Genomic DNA, 17,830 nt, shown 5'->3' with positions numbered 1-17,830 from the left:
TATTTCAAACACTATGCAGTGTCTTAAAAAGAAATTTGCAAAAAGTTTAGAGTCTTCTTTACTTGGCTCAAGATGTCTGTAAAACACTAACGTACTACTGCATTTTTTTCATTACAGCACAAATAAGCTTTTATCATGATTATAGCTTTATTGTGTCAAGAACTGTACAAACAAGAAAAACAACTGTTGCTCCACAGAGCTCACTGCTTTTTGAAAACTGTGTATCTTACATTTCTATCAGGTGAAGGAAAGGACAATAAAAAAGTACAATACATAAAACAATTGGAAATCCCAGTACACCAGGTGCCAAAACAATCAAATGGCAGTGCTTAATAGGAACCACAGCAGAGTCAAAAGGGTTAGAAGAAAGCAAATATAATGGCGTTGTGTTTCTCATGGACAGATCTACCCAGATGGTAGGAAGCACAAAGGAAAGAATGGCTAAACCTGAGTACTGTTAAGAAGTGATAAAACTGTTAGTACTAAAAAACCACTTCAGATCAACAGGATAGTAAAACCAAGTGAAAGAGAACTTTTGACTTACAGCTGTGCTAAGAACTCATCATGCCTCACCTTCCCTCTCTCCCCCAAATCACTCAGAACAAAGTTCAAAATTCTGAACATGGAAGGTAAAGGCTTGTCCCTTTCCCAAAGTGGAAACTTCAGGAAGCATTCAGGCAAGTCTTAATTACATTAATTGTGCTGGAGGTAGCTATAGAGAGAGGAGAGATTATGTGAAAACATTGTCAAACAGTAATTGCAATATAAAGACAGTTAACACTGCCACCTTTATATGCAATAAGTGCACGTCAAACAGCCAGAATACTTCCCTTCACACTGCACAGTACTGCAGGTTACTGGAGCCTCTTGCCATGGTGATTTCCAGTAGTCAGAAAAGACAAAAAAATCCCACAATCTTCTACTACCAGGAACTAGAAACAAGGGTGTTGGATAGTACTGTGACTCTACAATTGCAAAATGAAGCAAACAAATCCTTTCTGTAGATTTGAACAAGCATTTCACTTGACAGCCAGTTTAGACAGCTGCAATTCAGCAGTACAGCACACTTTCAGGACAGCCATAGTGTACATAACATTAGTCAAGGAGGGCAGAACAAAGTTTGTTTCAAAACACTTAAGTGTATCATCTCCCTGCTGTCAAACTACATCCCTGAGACACACAAATTACCACTGGAAAATTTTAATGTGTTAAGGTAGACACACCACTAATTTACTATATGGATTCTGGTTTTGGCTTTTTGCAAGGGGAGTATTTGTCACAGTAATTAAGAAATCACAGTGACTTGTAGATGCCATAGTGTACAATAAAGGCTGTTTATATGACCCTAAATGCACTTTCTGTGCCTACTCTCAGTAGAGCCGGTAAGAGTCTCACATTGTACAGGTCAAAATCCCAGGTTTTATTACATTACAGTAGCTGTAAGCATGCAAAGTAAGTCCTGCATCCTTCAGCTTTATCTCACTCTTTTTTTTTCTAACACAGAATTTGAACTATATCCCGCTTTCCCTCTCAAACATGGACACTTACTCCCACTCTGACCCTCTGTCAACCACATACAGGTACCTCAGCACAGCAGAATCATTTCAATCCCAGCACTTTGCAAGAAATTGGGAATGTCTTTAAAATTCATCATGCATGTTTATCTCAGGGTCAAATAAACTCAGATTTGGTGTCCCACTGCACTCTCAACCTTCATGTTTTAGGTGCAAGTTCACAGCATTCAAAAGAGCAAATAGATTTCCAAGAAGATAGATAGCTGAAATAGGCATATTTAGAGAGGTGTGAACTGTTCCATTCACTTCCACCTAATGTTACCATCTTAATGAAAAAGCCCTAGAGAGATGAATAACCAAAAAGTAAGCTGCCTCCTTTCACACAGTCATACTCGGGACTGTACCACCCCTCTCAGCTTCAACAGGGCCGGCATGAGGCTGCCGATTTCCAGTACCCCTGTTCTCAGGCTTACCCACATGCTCATCCCACCAGCAAAACTAGGAAAGGGCATTCACACAGGTACATGCTCCCCAGCCCCTCCACGTCCTGAGACGTTCACCAAGAAAGCAGAGAGAGCCTCACACAGCAGTACACTGAAAAACCTTACCAAAGCACCAGCTTCTCCAGTGAGGGAAAAGCAGGTAGCCACGAGTGAATACGTACACACACAGACGTTCTCTCTAGGACAGAGCTCCTATGACAAAAGCACAAATAGGAAGGGAGGCTTACACATAACAACAGGAATTAACACCTTGGAGGAGAGAATGTGATCTAACAGGTATTTCCAAAATCCTTATCACCATTTACCCTGACATTCATATTTATAATTACCTTCCAGTATGCTATCCCTACTCCTAGTACACCTTATCTCTGCTTTTGCCTTGACACAAGCTCTTCCAGCTCTTCTCATCTATTCCTTTCTTGACCAAAAAAAAATCTCACTACACATGTTTACATGAGTCATTAACTTCCTTCCTGAGAACAGTTTTGACAATTTTTTTTTTTTCTGCACTCCAGCTTCCTAAAAAATCTTATTAAATGTATAGGATACTACATCAAAACATGTTTCAACTCTTTCTCTGAGGAAATCCCTGCCAAGAATCATTCAGATAAACACCAGATGACTGAAGGTCAAGTTATATAAATACTGCCCACCCAGTCCACAACCTGATACTCCAAAACACACTTCAGTTGTTTAGTTTGTGCATATTCACTGTTATCTGGTGATCTGAATATCAACTTGAGCCTTATTTCCCATGGATTACACAGCCTAAGAGCAGTTGTGCACATCTGTACATTCCCCACCACTTCCAAATACTTTGGACTATTTCTATTATGTTTGGTAGAAGAGTAACAGTCCCAAAAATCCAGTTAGTAAGTATTTTAAGAAAAAAAATGTACATTTCTACTTGCGTTCCAATGTAAAGGTTTCCTTGTAACATTTCTTATTACTAAATGTAAGAGATTCCACACAGAATACAATAATCCATGATAAAAAAATGTTCTACCTGTCTGCTGCCAATAAAAGGTATCTGGTCTGAAGGAGCTCTCTAAGTGGCAGCAGCAGATCATCACTAAACATTTTAAAGCAGGTTTCACTTATTCACTTAAACAACAGCTGAAACACGTGGACCATTTCTTATGAGCAGAAAAGGATTGGCATTTGGAGAATGAGAGAAATTAGTTGGTAGTCACATTTGTAGAAACAGACAAGGAGTTTTAAATAAAGTTGAACAGACACACTGCTCTCAAACTACTCTATATCCAGTTCCACAATGAAAACTCAGCAACTGCATCTTTCCCAAAAGGTTGCTGTTTGCACTTAAATACTTCAGGACCACTTTTCATCCTTTATCTTCCATCTGAGGGACAGACTAGTCTGCCTACACTGAGAACTGAGATTTATCTGAAGAGCAGTTCAGATCAGTAAGTCACATTCCTGTTGCCTCTCATCCCTTTAATAAGCCTGCCTTTTCCCACGCTGACTCTGCCTTAAGTTAAGCCAAACCAATGCTCCCCACTTCAAACTCACACACAAAATCAGCACAGGACCAGAAATGTGGACTAACAAACTTTATTCACGCACAACCATGGAACAGCTATTTATTTTCTATGCTTCTGCTTCTACTGTGCAAACACCAATACTTTTCAGGAATACTGTCTGTGTGAGGGGTTATTAGTCTATCTTAATACTTAAACCTCAGATAATAAAAGAGATTTCAGGCAACTACACAAAGAATATTTTAAAAGAAAAATATTAATTGAAGGTTTGTTTCCAAGCATGTCACATCAGTAAAGCACAGTAAATTCAGATGCAAGTTAGGTTAATAGTATTCTTTTGGTATAAGCCTGTTTTTAAGAAGAGAAAGCTCAGTACCAGCAAGTCACTGCTCGATACACAGGTGTTCTTTTACAAAGAGGTGACACATATGAAGTAACAGCCAACTAGGGAAAGAAACTTAAACAGCAGCTATTTGTTGGGACGCTCAGATTCAACCTGCGTATGAATGAAATGAAATGATTTTTTGAAGAAAAGGATTAAGAATGCTTTGGAAAAATAGCTATGTGAAAAAGATACTAGTTTTTATGTCAATACCACTTACCAAACTTGACAGGCAGTTGCATTCTTTTGGATGTAACTTTGTTTCAATTTACATGAAAAGCACTGTTACACTTGTGCATTGACAAAGCAGATTACATCCCTTACAATTCCTTACTCACAACTCTGCCTAATGAATAATAATAAGGCCCAGTTTAAGGGCATTGGTTTCACTGTGTGTTGGCTATTTGAAAAGGAAGAGGATATCACTACAAGAGGTACAGTTCTGGGAAAGAAGTATAAAAGAAGTCTGGAATATTTCATGGTATCTGAACTTTCCATTCCTCATCTTTCATTGATAGTATAAACATATACTACTTTCCAAAATTAAGAAATACTTTCAAGTTGATATAGATTGCAAAACTGAAGAGGCTTATTTGTGATAAAGTAGATACTGTGAAAACAGAATATTGCAAATTCTTACACTGTTTATACTTCACCACTGATTGTTATCCACTTGACTATTTACTTGATTTTAATTTTTGAATTGTCTGCAGAAGTACTCAGAGACTAAGCACTGACATTACAAGGCAACTTTCACATGGATTCAGTCATTACCAGTGTTGGGGCAACAAGACAACTTGATTTCAAGAGACCTGTGTATTCACTCTTGAAGTGTTTTAGCCAGTTCAGTCCCCAGAAGGTAACTGTTGGGCTTGCTCTCGCTAAAAGGGATGGTACAGATGGTATTCTTGTTGGCCTTTGTCCTCTCAAAGCAAAACGAACTGTATAGGTTTCTAATGTGGACCCCCTACAACAGAGATAAATGTCCTACAATAATCCTGGGTGGGTAAAACTTTCAAATGCAGTTTTTTGTAAAGACAATTCGGAATTAATAAACACACCACTGAAAGTTCCTAAATTCTAAAGATAAATTAATTGCTTACAATTACCAAACTGCAGGTAATAATTTTACCACTTTTTTTAAAAGCAGTTCATTCTGGTTTGACTTTGATCTTATTGATGCCAGCAGTAAAATTTAAACATCGCAACCAAGCACAGCAAAGTCAAGGCTGAGTGTGGATTAAAATTCCAAATACGTATATACATATTTGTATATGTATATACATATTCAAAGCAACCACAGCACTTAGTACTACTTACACAAAATCACATGCCCACTGGAAAACCAAAGATTTACCTCAATTTTCTCAACTTCCACCAACACAGAATTATGGATTAAGTCAATGACTAACTTTACTAAGGAAGGGCTAAGGCAACAGTCAACAAAACTAACAGGAGACAAATTTAAGCACACAGAAAGTTAAGACTTAGCTTAGGAAACAAAGTTGTGGATTAACGACAGAAGTTCTTAGTCTGCCCTACACAAATATGTAAATCCTATCTCTTGAGAAGTTTAAATGAAGAATATAGTACTTGGTAATATTTTATTTAAATAATAATCATGACCATGTACAACAGGGGATGCTTCACTCTGTACTGCTACAGAAAGGTTCTAAGGCTCAAATAGCTATTGGTTTCCTTTCTAAGAAACGTGGCTTGAAGGGGAAAATGGGTAAATTAGGTTTCAATGTACTAATAGGGTTGACATACTGCTTAGGGATATGGTGTAGTTGAGAACTGTCAATGTTAGGTTAATGATTGGACTAGGTGATCTTCAAGGTCTTTTCCAACCTAGATGATTCTGTGATTCTGTAATTCAGCTGTAAAATAAAGGGTAAAAAATTACATATACAGGCAGACATTTCACTCTATTAAAAGCCAAACTGCTAACAAAATTCAGCACTTGCTCCTACACCCTTTATAAAAGGTGGCACTGAATTTTAAAATAGAAAAAAATGTGACATAGCATGGTGACAAGTACAAGATCAATGTCAGACATAATGCCTACATGTTCGAATTTCTATTTATCTGCTTTTATATAATGAAGTGTATCGCTCATTTAAGTACACGTCCTGCCTGTTTAATAGCAGATTTCCAGATATAGAGAAAAGTAGACCCAGAACAATGAAACCCCATAAACTGCAAAACACAAACTCTGATTACATGTCTAAAGAAATTAAAATATCTTTAGACACTTCAAAAATACATCAAAGTACAAAGGATTTCAGTACAGGCATGAAGGAATTGCTAAAAAGAATCTTATGCCATGATCCTTATGTTCATAGCAATAATTTATAAACTATGTTCAAAAAGTCACAAGTTTAAAGCTAGTTCAAACCTCCTGTCCATCAGAGTAACTCAGCTTCTTTGAAAAAACCTGTTTGATGCGATCATTCTACATGAACAACACACACACCTGAGAAACTGCACATGCTTATTTCAAATTAGGCGCTTTGAGCATTATATTGGCCCAAACATGCAGTATGGTCAGCAAGCAGGATCTCAGATTAAAAACCTAAATTTCAGTTTTATTTTGGTCATTAATAATTCCTGAAAACTATTGCATTTTATGCCAAATTCCTTCATGTCCAACACTCTAAATGGCTGTATCCAGACTTCAGATCCACCTCCTTTGTAAAGCCACAGAATAGGGACAGTTCCAGAAAACTGGTGAAAGAGATTCAAATGTAGACTTACTCACTTGCTTCCCACATACATCTTCCTGGCCTCCATGTTTTTAATTAACATTTTAAGACAGATGTACAGCAGAGTATGTCATGATATTCATTCCAAAAACTCACAATCAAGCACTACTAGATCCCTGGGAGATGTCATTGCATAGGACAGTTTGCAGCACTGCAGCTCCTCCTAATCTGCACATTTAGAACACAGGATCTCTTATTCCAAGACAACTCCTCACGGACCTCAGAAGCACCACACACAGGCTGTGTGGTTCCAACAGATAGTGGGGAAAGCAGACAGTGTTCCTCACCAAGGCAAGACAATAAAGGTATAGCCCTTCTCCCAAGCCTTATTCATCTACAGCATAAAGGTGAAAGAGCAGTACAGGCAGTACCTTCCCAGATTTCCACAATGGATGAAGAAAACCAGAAAACTAGTATTGTGGATTTAACAAGAGATTAGCAACATTATCACTCAGCTTTCGTATGTTGGATTGCTGTTTACATGAGAACTGTGATACCACTGAAGCTTTGTTACAGTGTGCACAGATGACAGACACAACAGATAACTTGAAATCAGGGCTTGGAGTGAGACAAACTAGACAACAATTTGGCAACAGGCACTGCAAACAGCGTTAGCTGGATCAGCAGCAACAGGGAGGACAGTAGCAACCGGACTCTAGAAACATACAGCTCCTAGGCACATCCAGCTGCTAAAGAGTACACAATTGCCAAATGCCAATATCAGCCAGAAAAAGGAACACACAGCAGGGTCACAAAAAGGGATGTTTCAAAGCGCTGACAAAAGCCATATGCTGAGTTACAAAATGTTCAAAAATCTCTGTTTATCCACTTATTTTATAAAGCACAGGTAAAATGCAACAATCTAATGTTTCTGTTACATCCCACTGCCTGAGAATACCTGGAAGACCTGAGAGTGAGACCTCATGTGATTCCTGAACCACTCCTGCACTCAACCCCCTTTTCTTGCTTGCTGATAACTTACCTGCTAGACTAATTAGATCTCACTCAGCCACCATAACACCCCATAAAATTAAAGGGCTAGTTCCCTTCCTCCCTTCCACTTGTACAGCCTCTTAAACAATCGCTACTCTCCCAGACAGCTTGGGTTTCTCTTCCACACTGAAGAACGGCTCTGCCACCTTTAGTCGTGAACATACCTTCCCAAGACATCCCAGTCTTTCCCTCCCTTGCCATCTCAGCACTCTGGTCTTCATGAATATCTCTAACCACAGGCACTAGCTGAACTTTAGCCATGGAACTGGTTGCTTTTTCAGTACCTTTAAGTAGGAAACATGAAAACTGGAAGGCGGTCTGATGAGGGAAGCCGTTTCTACTAATTACACAACTACCCAAATCCATCCCAGTCAGTACTTCCAACTGAATGCTGCTGGGATCAAGAGACATGTGACTGATGATTTTACCATGCATCTTCCAGACTCACCAATAGACATCTCTTTCAAAATCTTTAAACATCATGGAAAGGAGAAATGTTCTGTCTCCATACTTTTAAAAAATTATCAATTGCAGAAAAAAAATGAAAGATGTACTCTCCCAATCCAGTTACAAATATTTCCATATGGTTTAGACACGCATTTTGAGTTAAATCCCTATGCACTCTCACAGAGCACTTCTTTAGAAGAGAGCAAATGAAAAACGTAATTGCTTAGTAGTATGAAGAGCAGACTGGAGTAAATACAACAATATTGTGAATAAAACAGCACATTAATTAGGAGTCTAGAATCATTCTCTCTTTGGAAATGACTCTGTTGCTATGTGCTGGAAAAAAGGAGGGGGGGGGGTTAAAGCCTCCACTTAAAACTATGCGATAAGAGGAACACTTATATGGGTTTGTTTACTCCACATGACCTATTCATTATCTGTCTCAGACCCACTTACTACAATATCCCTAACTGAAGCTTTTACTTTTTTACTTGAGATACTCAAAATACAATTTCATAGAAGGAAAACATCCTACCGGGGTATACTAAGTCACTGGATTCTAATACACTTTGTAAAGTATAGGAAAAAAAGGCACTAACCAAAGTCTTATGAAAATTCATACATAGCTAAAATCTAGAAGCCAAAGCACATGAATGTATAAGCACATGCCTTCCTTCTACCAGATGCATCAACAAGACTTCCATTTTCTGTTCTGAACTGCTCACCTTCAGTTACTAAAAAGTTCTTTCTAAAGAAGCAGTTCCTTAAATGAGTAAGATCATTAATTTTTTAAGAGACATCATTGACTAGAACAATCTTATTACTAATAACACTATACAAATTAGAGGAAAATCAAAATCCGATTTTTTTGTTCATGAAAGAACTATTCTCACAATCTGTACTTTCAGAGGGAGCTATCTATGTCTCCCAATAGGCTTTATTACTCCAGCTTTGTATGAACCAAGTTACAGTAGCTTTTACCAGAATCATCTTTTCCTAACTTTTCAACACAAGTAACTTCATTATAGACTTCTATCACATGCCAAAGTGTGCTCACGCTGCTTGTTAGAGGATCACTCTACTGTTTTCTGGCTGCAACTGACTTAAAAAGTCTGCTCTGATTACCCAGAGTCAGTCCCAGGGGCTTCCACTTAGCAGAGGAAACATCTCAGAGGTTAAAGGAAGAGTAGTCATGAATTACAGACACACAATCAGATGGGTGAAAACATGCAGTTCACATCCTAATACATAGTTCAAGTGTACTTTCCACTTAGAGAAACACAACTAGTTCACTTTCATCGTTTTGTGGAAAGCTCACAGCTCACCAAGAGTGAGCAAGTTCAGCTTTCTTGCTCATCAAAAAATGCCACAACCAACTAAAGGTATCTGGTAAAATACTGGTGAGTCACAAACTGCTTAAGTGAAAAGACAGACCATCTTATGACAACCCAAGCTACTAATCAAAATGTTTTAATGTAACTTTTTACTCCCCCTTCAAAATATGCTCTACTTGTAAGCTTTCTTAAATTGGGGGTGGGGGGTGTCATATTGTTAATTTACTCGATTGTTGTTTTACTTTTAGTCCAGTAATGGGGGGGGGGGGGGGGAGGAAGTCTAAAATTTTTTTTCCTGCCTAGTTCCAGAAAGCTGTTCCTTAAAAAACAGATGAGAAAGTTATACTGGAATTCTCTCATAACCTAAAATTCAGAGTGTCAAATAGAATAGCAGGGAAAAAAAAAATAGCAGAAAGGTTGTCTTGGTAAAAAGTCATCACCAACACATTAACAATGTACAAAAGTTACTTTAAATTTGGATATACTGTATCTGTTGAGAGAAACAAGTCAGAACCACAATTTAGAATAGTGCTTTTTAAAGTATTTGCACCAATTTGTCAGTTATGTTAAATTTAGTATTTAAACTTGGATACTCAGAAGAATCAATACTATGTATTTGAATGTAACTGTAAACCTTCGTGTAATAAAGCATTAGTAAAGTAACAACTGCAACAAAAAATAAAGTGTAAGGAAAAAAATGCAGTCAGAACATAGTTCTTCAGAGTATGGTATCATATAGCCTGCTATAAACATTTGTTTTCTATGAGCATTTATTTTTACTGAGGGGATAAACATAGGAACTTGGTTCTACAACCAACTTCCCTAGTATCAAATGCACTGGTACCCAGTGATTCTTACCACCATGTAAATTAAGCAGGCTGAATCTTGCCGACCAGCTGACACCTCAGTAATAATCAGTTCTGCAAAATGTTACAGATAGTAATTCTGAAATGCATACAAGCCAAAAAAATCCCAGGTTGTTCACAAATTACAGTTTTTCAATTAATGCCTAGCTATCTCAGCTGTTCCAGTATTAACACCATAATTAACTATCTGGGACAACATAAATGGAACATTAAAACTGGAAAATGCAGAGACATCTAGGAAAGCAAAACCATGCTATGTACACAGTACAAACAGCACTCGTGACTTTTTTTTTTTTTTTTAATTGTAAGGAAATCAGTGAATTATACATGACAAGTATGAAAATAGCATCTACAGCCTGGGAAACTAAGGCACGTAGTAAAAGATAAATTATTTGTGGAGGGATCTACCTAACATACCAAAGATGCTAAGTTTAAAATTTGAGATCTATTAACAAACCACAAGACAGATTATAACTGCAAGTCTTAGCCAGGACAAGTATAAAACAACGTATTTAGATCTTAGTTGAAAAGAATACCCATACAAATAGTTTACATCTATTTGATACTAAAACAGGAGTGACTAAAGCAAAGGAGTCAAACAAATTCACCTGTAGGGCCCTTCCAACACTAACCCAGCAGAGCTCTTTCTCTCCTAGCAATGACAGAAACAGTCAAAAAAGCCATGCTAATTATATGCTTTGCTCTGATGACAGGAATGGAGTCAGATGGTTTCTGTCCTGATTCCAGTTATAAGTACCTCTCTGCTCTTCCTCTGGCTGACAATGTTCTCATTTAGTGCATAGTAATAATCACACCAACTACCTTAGATTAAATTTTCAAACTTTTTGCTATGAGACTGTCTAGGATGTGTTTTTTTCCCTTTGTGTTTCAGATGAGCACCACTTCGAATATTGTCCACGTGACCTCATAGATATTTTGACTACAGACCTAACTGTGGCTCTGAACAGTCAGTTGAATATGTACATACTTGCACAACTTGACATATCCATTTATTAGACAATTTCTATGCCATTGGAATTAGAACATTGTCACTTCAAGGACTACAAAACCATTCTAAAATTAAATGCAGCAGTTTTGCCAATAATACGATTTACAGCTTAGCAAAATGTATCTGTTCAGTACATCACAAATGTATCACTAAAGAGTGATATTCAGGAGTTTAAGGTACAATAATTATATTAAGTCAAGCCATTCCTTTAGGACAGTCTGTTCTGGCTTTACAGTTCAACTTCTTTAGAAAATTAAATAAACTGGCTGGCAGACTTTATTTGCTTACATGATTCTGGCTATTCTTTCAAACAAGGTGAACAAACCTGAAGAATTATTTATTCTTCCTCATAACATCATTAGCAGATTGACACATAAGTAGAATTTGGGTCCTGACCAGTGAACTTCTATGCTAATTTTACCTGCCTTATCTTAAAACCAAATGAATAATGAATTTATATATATATATATATATATATAGTCTCAGTGTAATCTCAAGCAACATTTGTACCACAGAAACCTGGAACTGTTCTAACCCAAAACTAAGCATTTTAAAGCTTATATAAGCGTAATAAGTCTTTCTTCAATGGGACAGAATAAGGTCAAATAGCATTGCAACATATACAACATCGTTTCAACTAGTTTTGGGGAATAAGCCTTTTCTGACCTCCTCTAATGTTTCTCAGTCAATAGTGCTTCAAGAGGTACCCACCAAAGCCAAGCCCATCCTGGAGATAAGGAGAACTAAGACTGATCTCTATCTGCCCCCACTTCTACCTCTGAACTGTTTTAGCCTCACTGTCCTACTACTGTAAATATTTTTCTTAGATACTCCTTACATCTGGTGAAGCCAGAAGCAGAGAAGTTTGCCTACTATACTACTGCACTACTACCAACTGTACAGAACACTGTAAAAGTTTCCCATGGTCTCCTGTTCAGGGGGACAGAAATTCAAATTAATATATTGGGCTGACAAGTATAGTTAAGACTATAAAAAAAATGGACTTTCTATAAATCTGAAGCAGCCAAGTACCCATGCTTCTGAACTCCAATCCAAAGGAAAGCACATCCCAGGTTTTGCACTGTGTCACCTCAGAGACTTTACAGAACTCAGCCTCTGCTCTGGAACACCAATCCCTCCCAAACTGGCCATGAAAATGCTGCATCACACTACCAGTAAGATATAAACCATCATCCTGCCATGGGTTAACTAAAAAAATCAAACAAAACGGTAACATTAGGAATTCAGTTCTCCAATGTAAACTCATATTTTAACAAGAAAACAAGATCACCATCCCTGGAGGTATTTAAAAGACATGTAGACGTGGTGCTTAGGGACATGGTGTAGTGATGGACTTGGAAGTGTTACGTTAATGGTCGGACTTGTTGATCTTAAAGGTCTTCGCAAATGATTCTGTGATTAATTTGATTTCCATTCGATCAATCTTCAAACTGGTTTGAAAAACACTGCCCTCAAGAACAGGACCGATTTCCCAAATGACATTTTTCGCCTTAAATAAAAAACAACCTACTTAGTACCACATATGGTTCTGTTTTGAACTCAGATAATTGTTAGGGCCTTTGAGATATGCAGTAATGTCTTTGTATGTGTCTCAATAAAAGCCACGCCAGAATTACATAGAGACATAAACAATCAATTATTTCTTGGACATAAAACTCTCAAGCCAACAGGAAGGCCAGACATATTAAAAACAAATAACATTGCCCAACACCCCACCAAGCTATAATTCTCGTTAGTCGGTGCTATTCCAATATTTCACTCATCAGTATTCCACCTTCTCAAATTTTTATAATTATAGTCATCATCAGAAGGAAGGTTTGAAAAATTCACCAACTACAGGGAAACAGAGACACATTCTCTGGAGAGCTCATTGCCCACATATCAACCTTGGTGAATTTAGTATTTTAATTAGTGGAAAATTCTAGATATTCTATCTGTGTGACTGCATAATGGAAGGCAACTGAAGTGACGCACCAGTTCTTTTCCAAACATGCATTTACCTTGAGTACCACCTACTGTATTCAAAGCCTTAACGTGCAATAACATAATGATCTATCAGGATCAACAACACAGTCCTGAGCTCTGCTGTCAGCAGTGCCTTGATCAAACTGATGCCAATATTAAATTAGTTTAGTCTGGAAGAACTAAAAGCAGTTGTACAGGAAGGTAAAATGCTTTCATAGGGCATAGTTTCCACTCCCACTTCCTTCTCCCAAACAGAAGAAACCAAAATGACAGCTAGAGATAGGGCTACGCTACACAGCAAATACTTGCTTTCATTTTGGATGCTCTAGTCTGGGGAGGAGAAAGGTCCTTTCCTGTGAGCAGTGAAACTGGTCAGAACTTCAGATATTTGTAACAGAAACTGTTAAGAGAAATTAATCCCTCATGAGGATATGGCGGCCCACTTATCAAAATCGGAAGCAGCTTCTTCTTCCCTGCAGTGGCAATAATGGATGGTGATGTGTTTCTCAGCAAGGCAGAAGAAACTTATGGAGCCTTCATTCTTGGTTGAACTTTAGAAAGCCTTGATTAAGGTCTACGAAAAACGTTATTCAGCAAGAATTTTACTTGGTTGCTCTTTCTTTAAGATTAAGCTTGTAGTTTAAAGTATTATCGTGAAAATGCTGACAATACTGTCTAAATTACAGCACCACAATCTGAACCTATCTACTGAAGTCAGGCTGATGAAATATATCACAATTATATTTTTTTTTACTTCCAATTCTGTGGTGAGTATAATAAAATGAATACACAGAATTTGTTAAAAACCTCTGCACAGAAATCAAATTTTTCAAGCACATTAAGCATGCAAACATAAGGACAGCTTAATATATCCAGACTTGCTATCTTCCCTGCCACTTCCTGCTCTACTATTAGCCAGCCCCTATTCACATGCTTTCACTTCAGCTTTTGACATACCAAAATTGTAACAGTCTATATAGATATTAAAACTCTCTTGCTTGACTTTGGGTCAGTACAAAGATTGGTCAGTACCTCGCTTTGTTCATGGAAGTAGGCCCCCTCAAAAATTAAACTGTACCAGAGTAACTATTTGGGTACAGGTACTGGCGTAACTGTAGCTGTTTGAAGAAGTCTACCTAACTTCTACTCAAGTAAATATGAAATGGTACTACATTTGTGAGAACATTTCCATCTACATTTAGTATTTTGCACTGATCTTTGCAGCACAGGCATTGCCAGACAAAGCCCTCTGCACAGACAAACCTGGAATACCTTGATATTCCAGACTCAAGGTTTTTTTCCCTAAACAGTAAAAGAGATTCCAATTTCATATGCTTGATCTTGTGTTTAAAGCAAAGGCATCCACTTCAGAAACTGCTAAACCAGAGCCCCCGTTGCTGTCCTCCTCAGAGCAAGGCACATGCCCGGCTCCGTGCCAAAGGCTGCTTCTCGCGTCGGGGGGCCCACGGACACAACCTACGCTCGAGTTCGTAAACAAACACAAGTCCGTGAGAAAACACGTGACAACTCTCATCGTCAAGTATCTGCGTTTTGATCGATCGTGTATTCCTGGGCCACTTTGCATACTGTAAAAGCCAACGTAAGTACGTTCCCCAACACGTTTACACAAGTATTTTTTCATTAGCAGTGGTGTTTAAAGATGGGTTTATAACCATAAACGAAATGCATTCGCGCATGAACTGAAAGCAGGCTGAGCAGCAGCAAAGGTCCCTGGAAGGGCTTCCAGGCCTGTGCTGATGTGACACAAAACTCATCACAGCGCGCCAGCCCCTCGGCCCTATGAGGGGCGCGTCCTGCCCCCAGACCCCAGGCCACGGCCGTCCCAGCCCCGCCGGACGTGGAACATCTCCCAAGCATCCCCATTACCCACAGACTGCGATTATTCGTGACTCAGAGGATTTGGGGTTGGTTTGTTTACGCGGCCCCACGCCAACTCCAGAGTTCCCGGCAACGTACATCTGCGAGAGAGACGGCCGAGGGCAGCTGGGCCCAATCCCAGCCTCAGTTTTAAGGACTTCCCTGAGGAGATTTCCGCCCACCCCCCAGAAGGGAAAACACCCGGAGCGAGTTCTGGAGCAGCCGCGCTCGGGGGCGGGGGGGAGACACGGGGCTGGGCGCAGGGAAGTACGGGGACACCAGCAGGGCCGCCGCGGGGAAGGCGGCGGCGGTCCCGGGAGGCTCCAGGGCCCGGGGTGGGCCGAGGGACCCCGCCACCGGCCGGGGCCGCCGCGCCGCCGGAGGCCGGCCCGGAGAAAGGCCGCTTTGTTCCCCCCCTCCCCCGCGGCGGGCGGCCGCCTCCCGGCCCGGGAGACGGAGGCGGACGGGTGGCGTCACTCCCCCGGTACCTACCGCAGCAGGAGACGACGAGGAGCAGGAGCTGCGCTGACCTCCAAGCCGGGGAGCCTTCTGCGCTCCCCCAAGGGGCCATAACACCAGCCCGCAGAGAGGCGACGAGGAGCCGGACCTGCCACCGCCGCGCCCCCGACACGGAGCCGGAGCCGCCGCCGCAAGAGGGGCCGGCCGCGCCTCGCCCCCTCGCCCCCGGAGCTGCCGCCTCGGGGAGCGCTAGCGGCCCGCACACCCGCGCCTCGGCCGCCCACCCGCCCGCGGAGCCATCAGCCGCCGCCGGCCTCGGCCTCCTTCCCCTCGCGCCGCGCCGCTTCCTCCTCCCCGGCTGGGCTCCGCCGCGGCTGCGCACTGGCGGCCCGAGCGCATGGAGTCGCTCCCGGCAGCCGCGGGCCGGGCGGGCGAGCGGGGCGGAGCAGCGGCCCCCAGACGGCGGGGGAGGGCCCGGGCCGCCACACTCCGGCGCGGCGCCGCCCCGCCGCCGCCTCCTTCCGTCTCCTCCTCCCTCCGTCTCCTCCTCCCTCCGTCTCCTCCTCCGCCGCCGCCGCCGGCAGGTTTCGACCCGCCCTTGGCCCGCCCCGTCCCGGGAGCCGCCGCTGTCGCCGCCCTCCTCAGCCGAGGCAGCGTCCGCCGGGTCCGGGCCCCGCGGGCCGGCCTGTGCCCCCGGGCCGCGCCGCCGTGTCGCTGGCCCGGGGAGGTGTCCTCCGAGGGGAAGGGTTCCGACGGCGGAGCGAGGGGGACTCTTCCCGTCACTACGGCGGCAGAGCAGCCGGGATTGCCGGCGTACGCGGAAAAGAATCAGATGGGTCTTTGGGTGCCCTGGCTCTCTGCCCTAAGAAAACTGCGAAATCAAACCCGATGTGTAAAGCACAGAGACGTCCCGGCAGCCGGCGGCCGCTGTGTTTCTGACCTTCAAATCTGCGTTTCACCAGTGAGACGGAGAAACTACCGTGTGAGCACAAAGCGTAACTGCTGTAGGTGCGCAGCATCCAACATTACGGACCCCACAGACATTTCTTGTGACGCTTTCTGTTCAATTACATATTGCCCGTTTTTCACCCTCCAACGACAACATTTCCCCGTTGTACAGTTACCTATTGCTCTCAATTGTTTAACCGAGTGTCAAGCAAGTAGGATTCACAAATCAACTTCTATATTTAGCTTGAATTTTGCAATGCCTGTTGCAGACTGGGAGAAGTGCTTATTGTGTCTATTCTACTAGATCTACTTGGAAAAACAAATCACTACCATTCCTGAGAAAAACAAAAGTTAACTTACATTGGTAGGGTGCTATAGCTACACCACGAGAACAGATGTGTAGGATCAGACCAGAGTTTTTGCTCCATGAATGGTGCTTGCTCTGGGGAGTGCTCTGTACTGTTTCTCCGTATTCCTTTCTTTTTTCACAGAACCACAGAATCATTTAAGTTGGAAAAGACCCCTAAGATCATCGAATCCGAATGTTAACATTGCCAAGTCCACCACTACACTGTGTCCCTCAGCACCACATCTACATGTCTTTTATATACCTCCAGGGATGGTGACTAGACCACCTCACTGGGCAGCCTGTTCCAATGCTTGACAACCCTTTTGGTGAGTAATTTTTTTCCTAATATCCAATCTAAACATTCCCTGATGCAACTTGAGGCTGTTTCATTTGTTGTTCTCTGATTTCTCCCACATTTATTTCCCAATCACCATCTATTTGGGAAGGAATAGAACTATTCTGGGGGGATGTCTCTTCTGGGAAGGAGGAGAGGTTTATTTAAGGGTGATCATCTGGATGAAGATGCAGCATTAATAGTAGTGACCAAAAAAGGAAGGTAAATCAGACAAGCATGAATGCTTTCCAACTCTCTGAGAAGTTGTGACCCTGTGCTAGAGATGTAATAGCTGAGTTTAATAATCCTCAATGGATTAGTCTTCAGTAAATGTGTCCACTCATCATGAGGGATGTGACTTCACTTCTCAGAAGCCGTGATTATGCATACAAAATTAACATTTAAGGGAGAAGAAAACACAACCTTCATTTATAGGTTTATACAACTAAGCATTCACAGCACCTTAGCCAACAACATTTTTGGTTTCTTACTACTTGGAAGTCTTACCAACTTCTTCAGGGAAACCTCAGATGTCCTATTTTCCACCCAGTGTACCCTATTCCT

The 17,830-nt window shown here is 41.3% G+C and overlaps 1 protein-coding gene across 1 annotated transcript in view; it reads right to left on the bottom strand.

Annotated features, from left to right (window-relative positions):
- Positions 1–16,039, bottom strand: part of LRP12 (LDL receptor related protein 12) — a 50,415-nt gene extending 34,376 nt beyond the window's left edge. Inside the window, exon 1 of the mRNA XM_074898553.1 lies at positions 15,669–16,039. Coding sequence (XP_074754654.1) covers positions 15,669–15,747 — 79 coding nt within the window. The 5' untranslated portion in view covers positions 15,748–16,039. The remainder of the gene's footprint in view (positions 1–15,668) is intronic.
- Positions 16,040–17,830: the final 1,791 nt, after the last annotated feature.

Source organism: Athene noctua, chromosome 2 (genome assembly GCF_965140245.1).
Source record: "Athene noctua chromosome 2, bAthNoc1.hap1.1, whole genome shotgun sequence".
NCBI lineage: Eukaryota > Metazoa > Chordata > Aves > Strigiformes > Strigidae > Athene > Athene noctua.
Note: the sequence above shows the minus strand (reverse complement) of the source record. Positions and strands in the feature narration are given on the sequence as shown.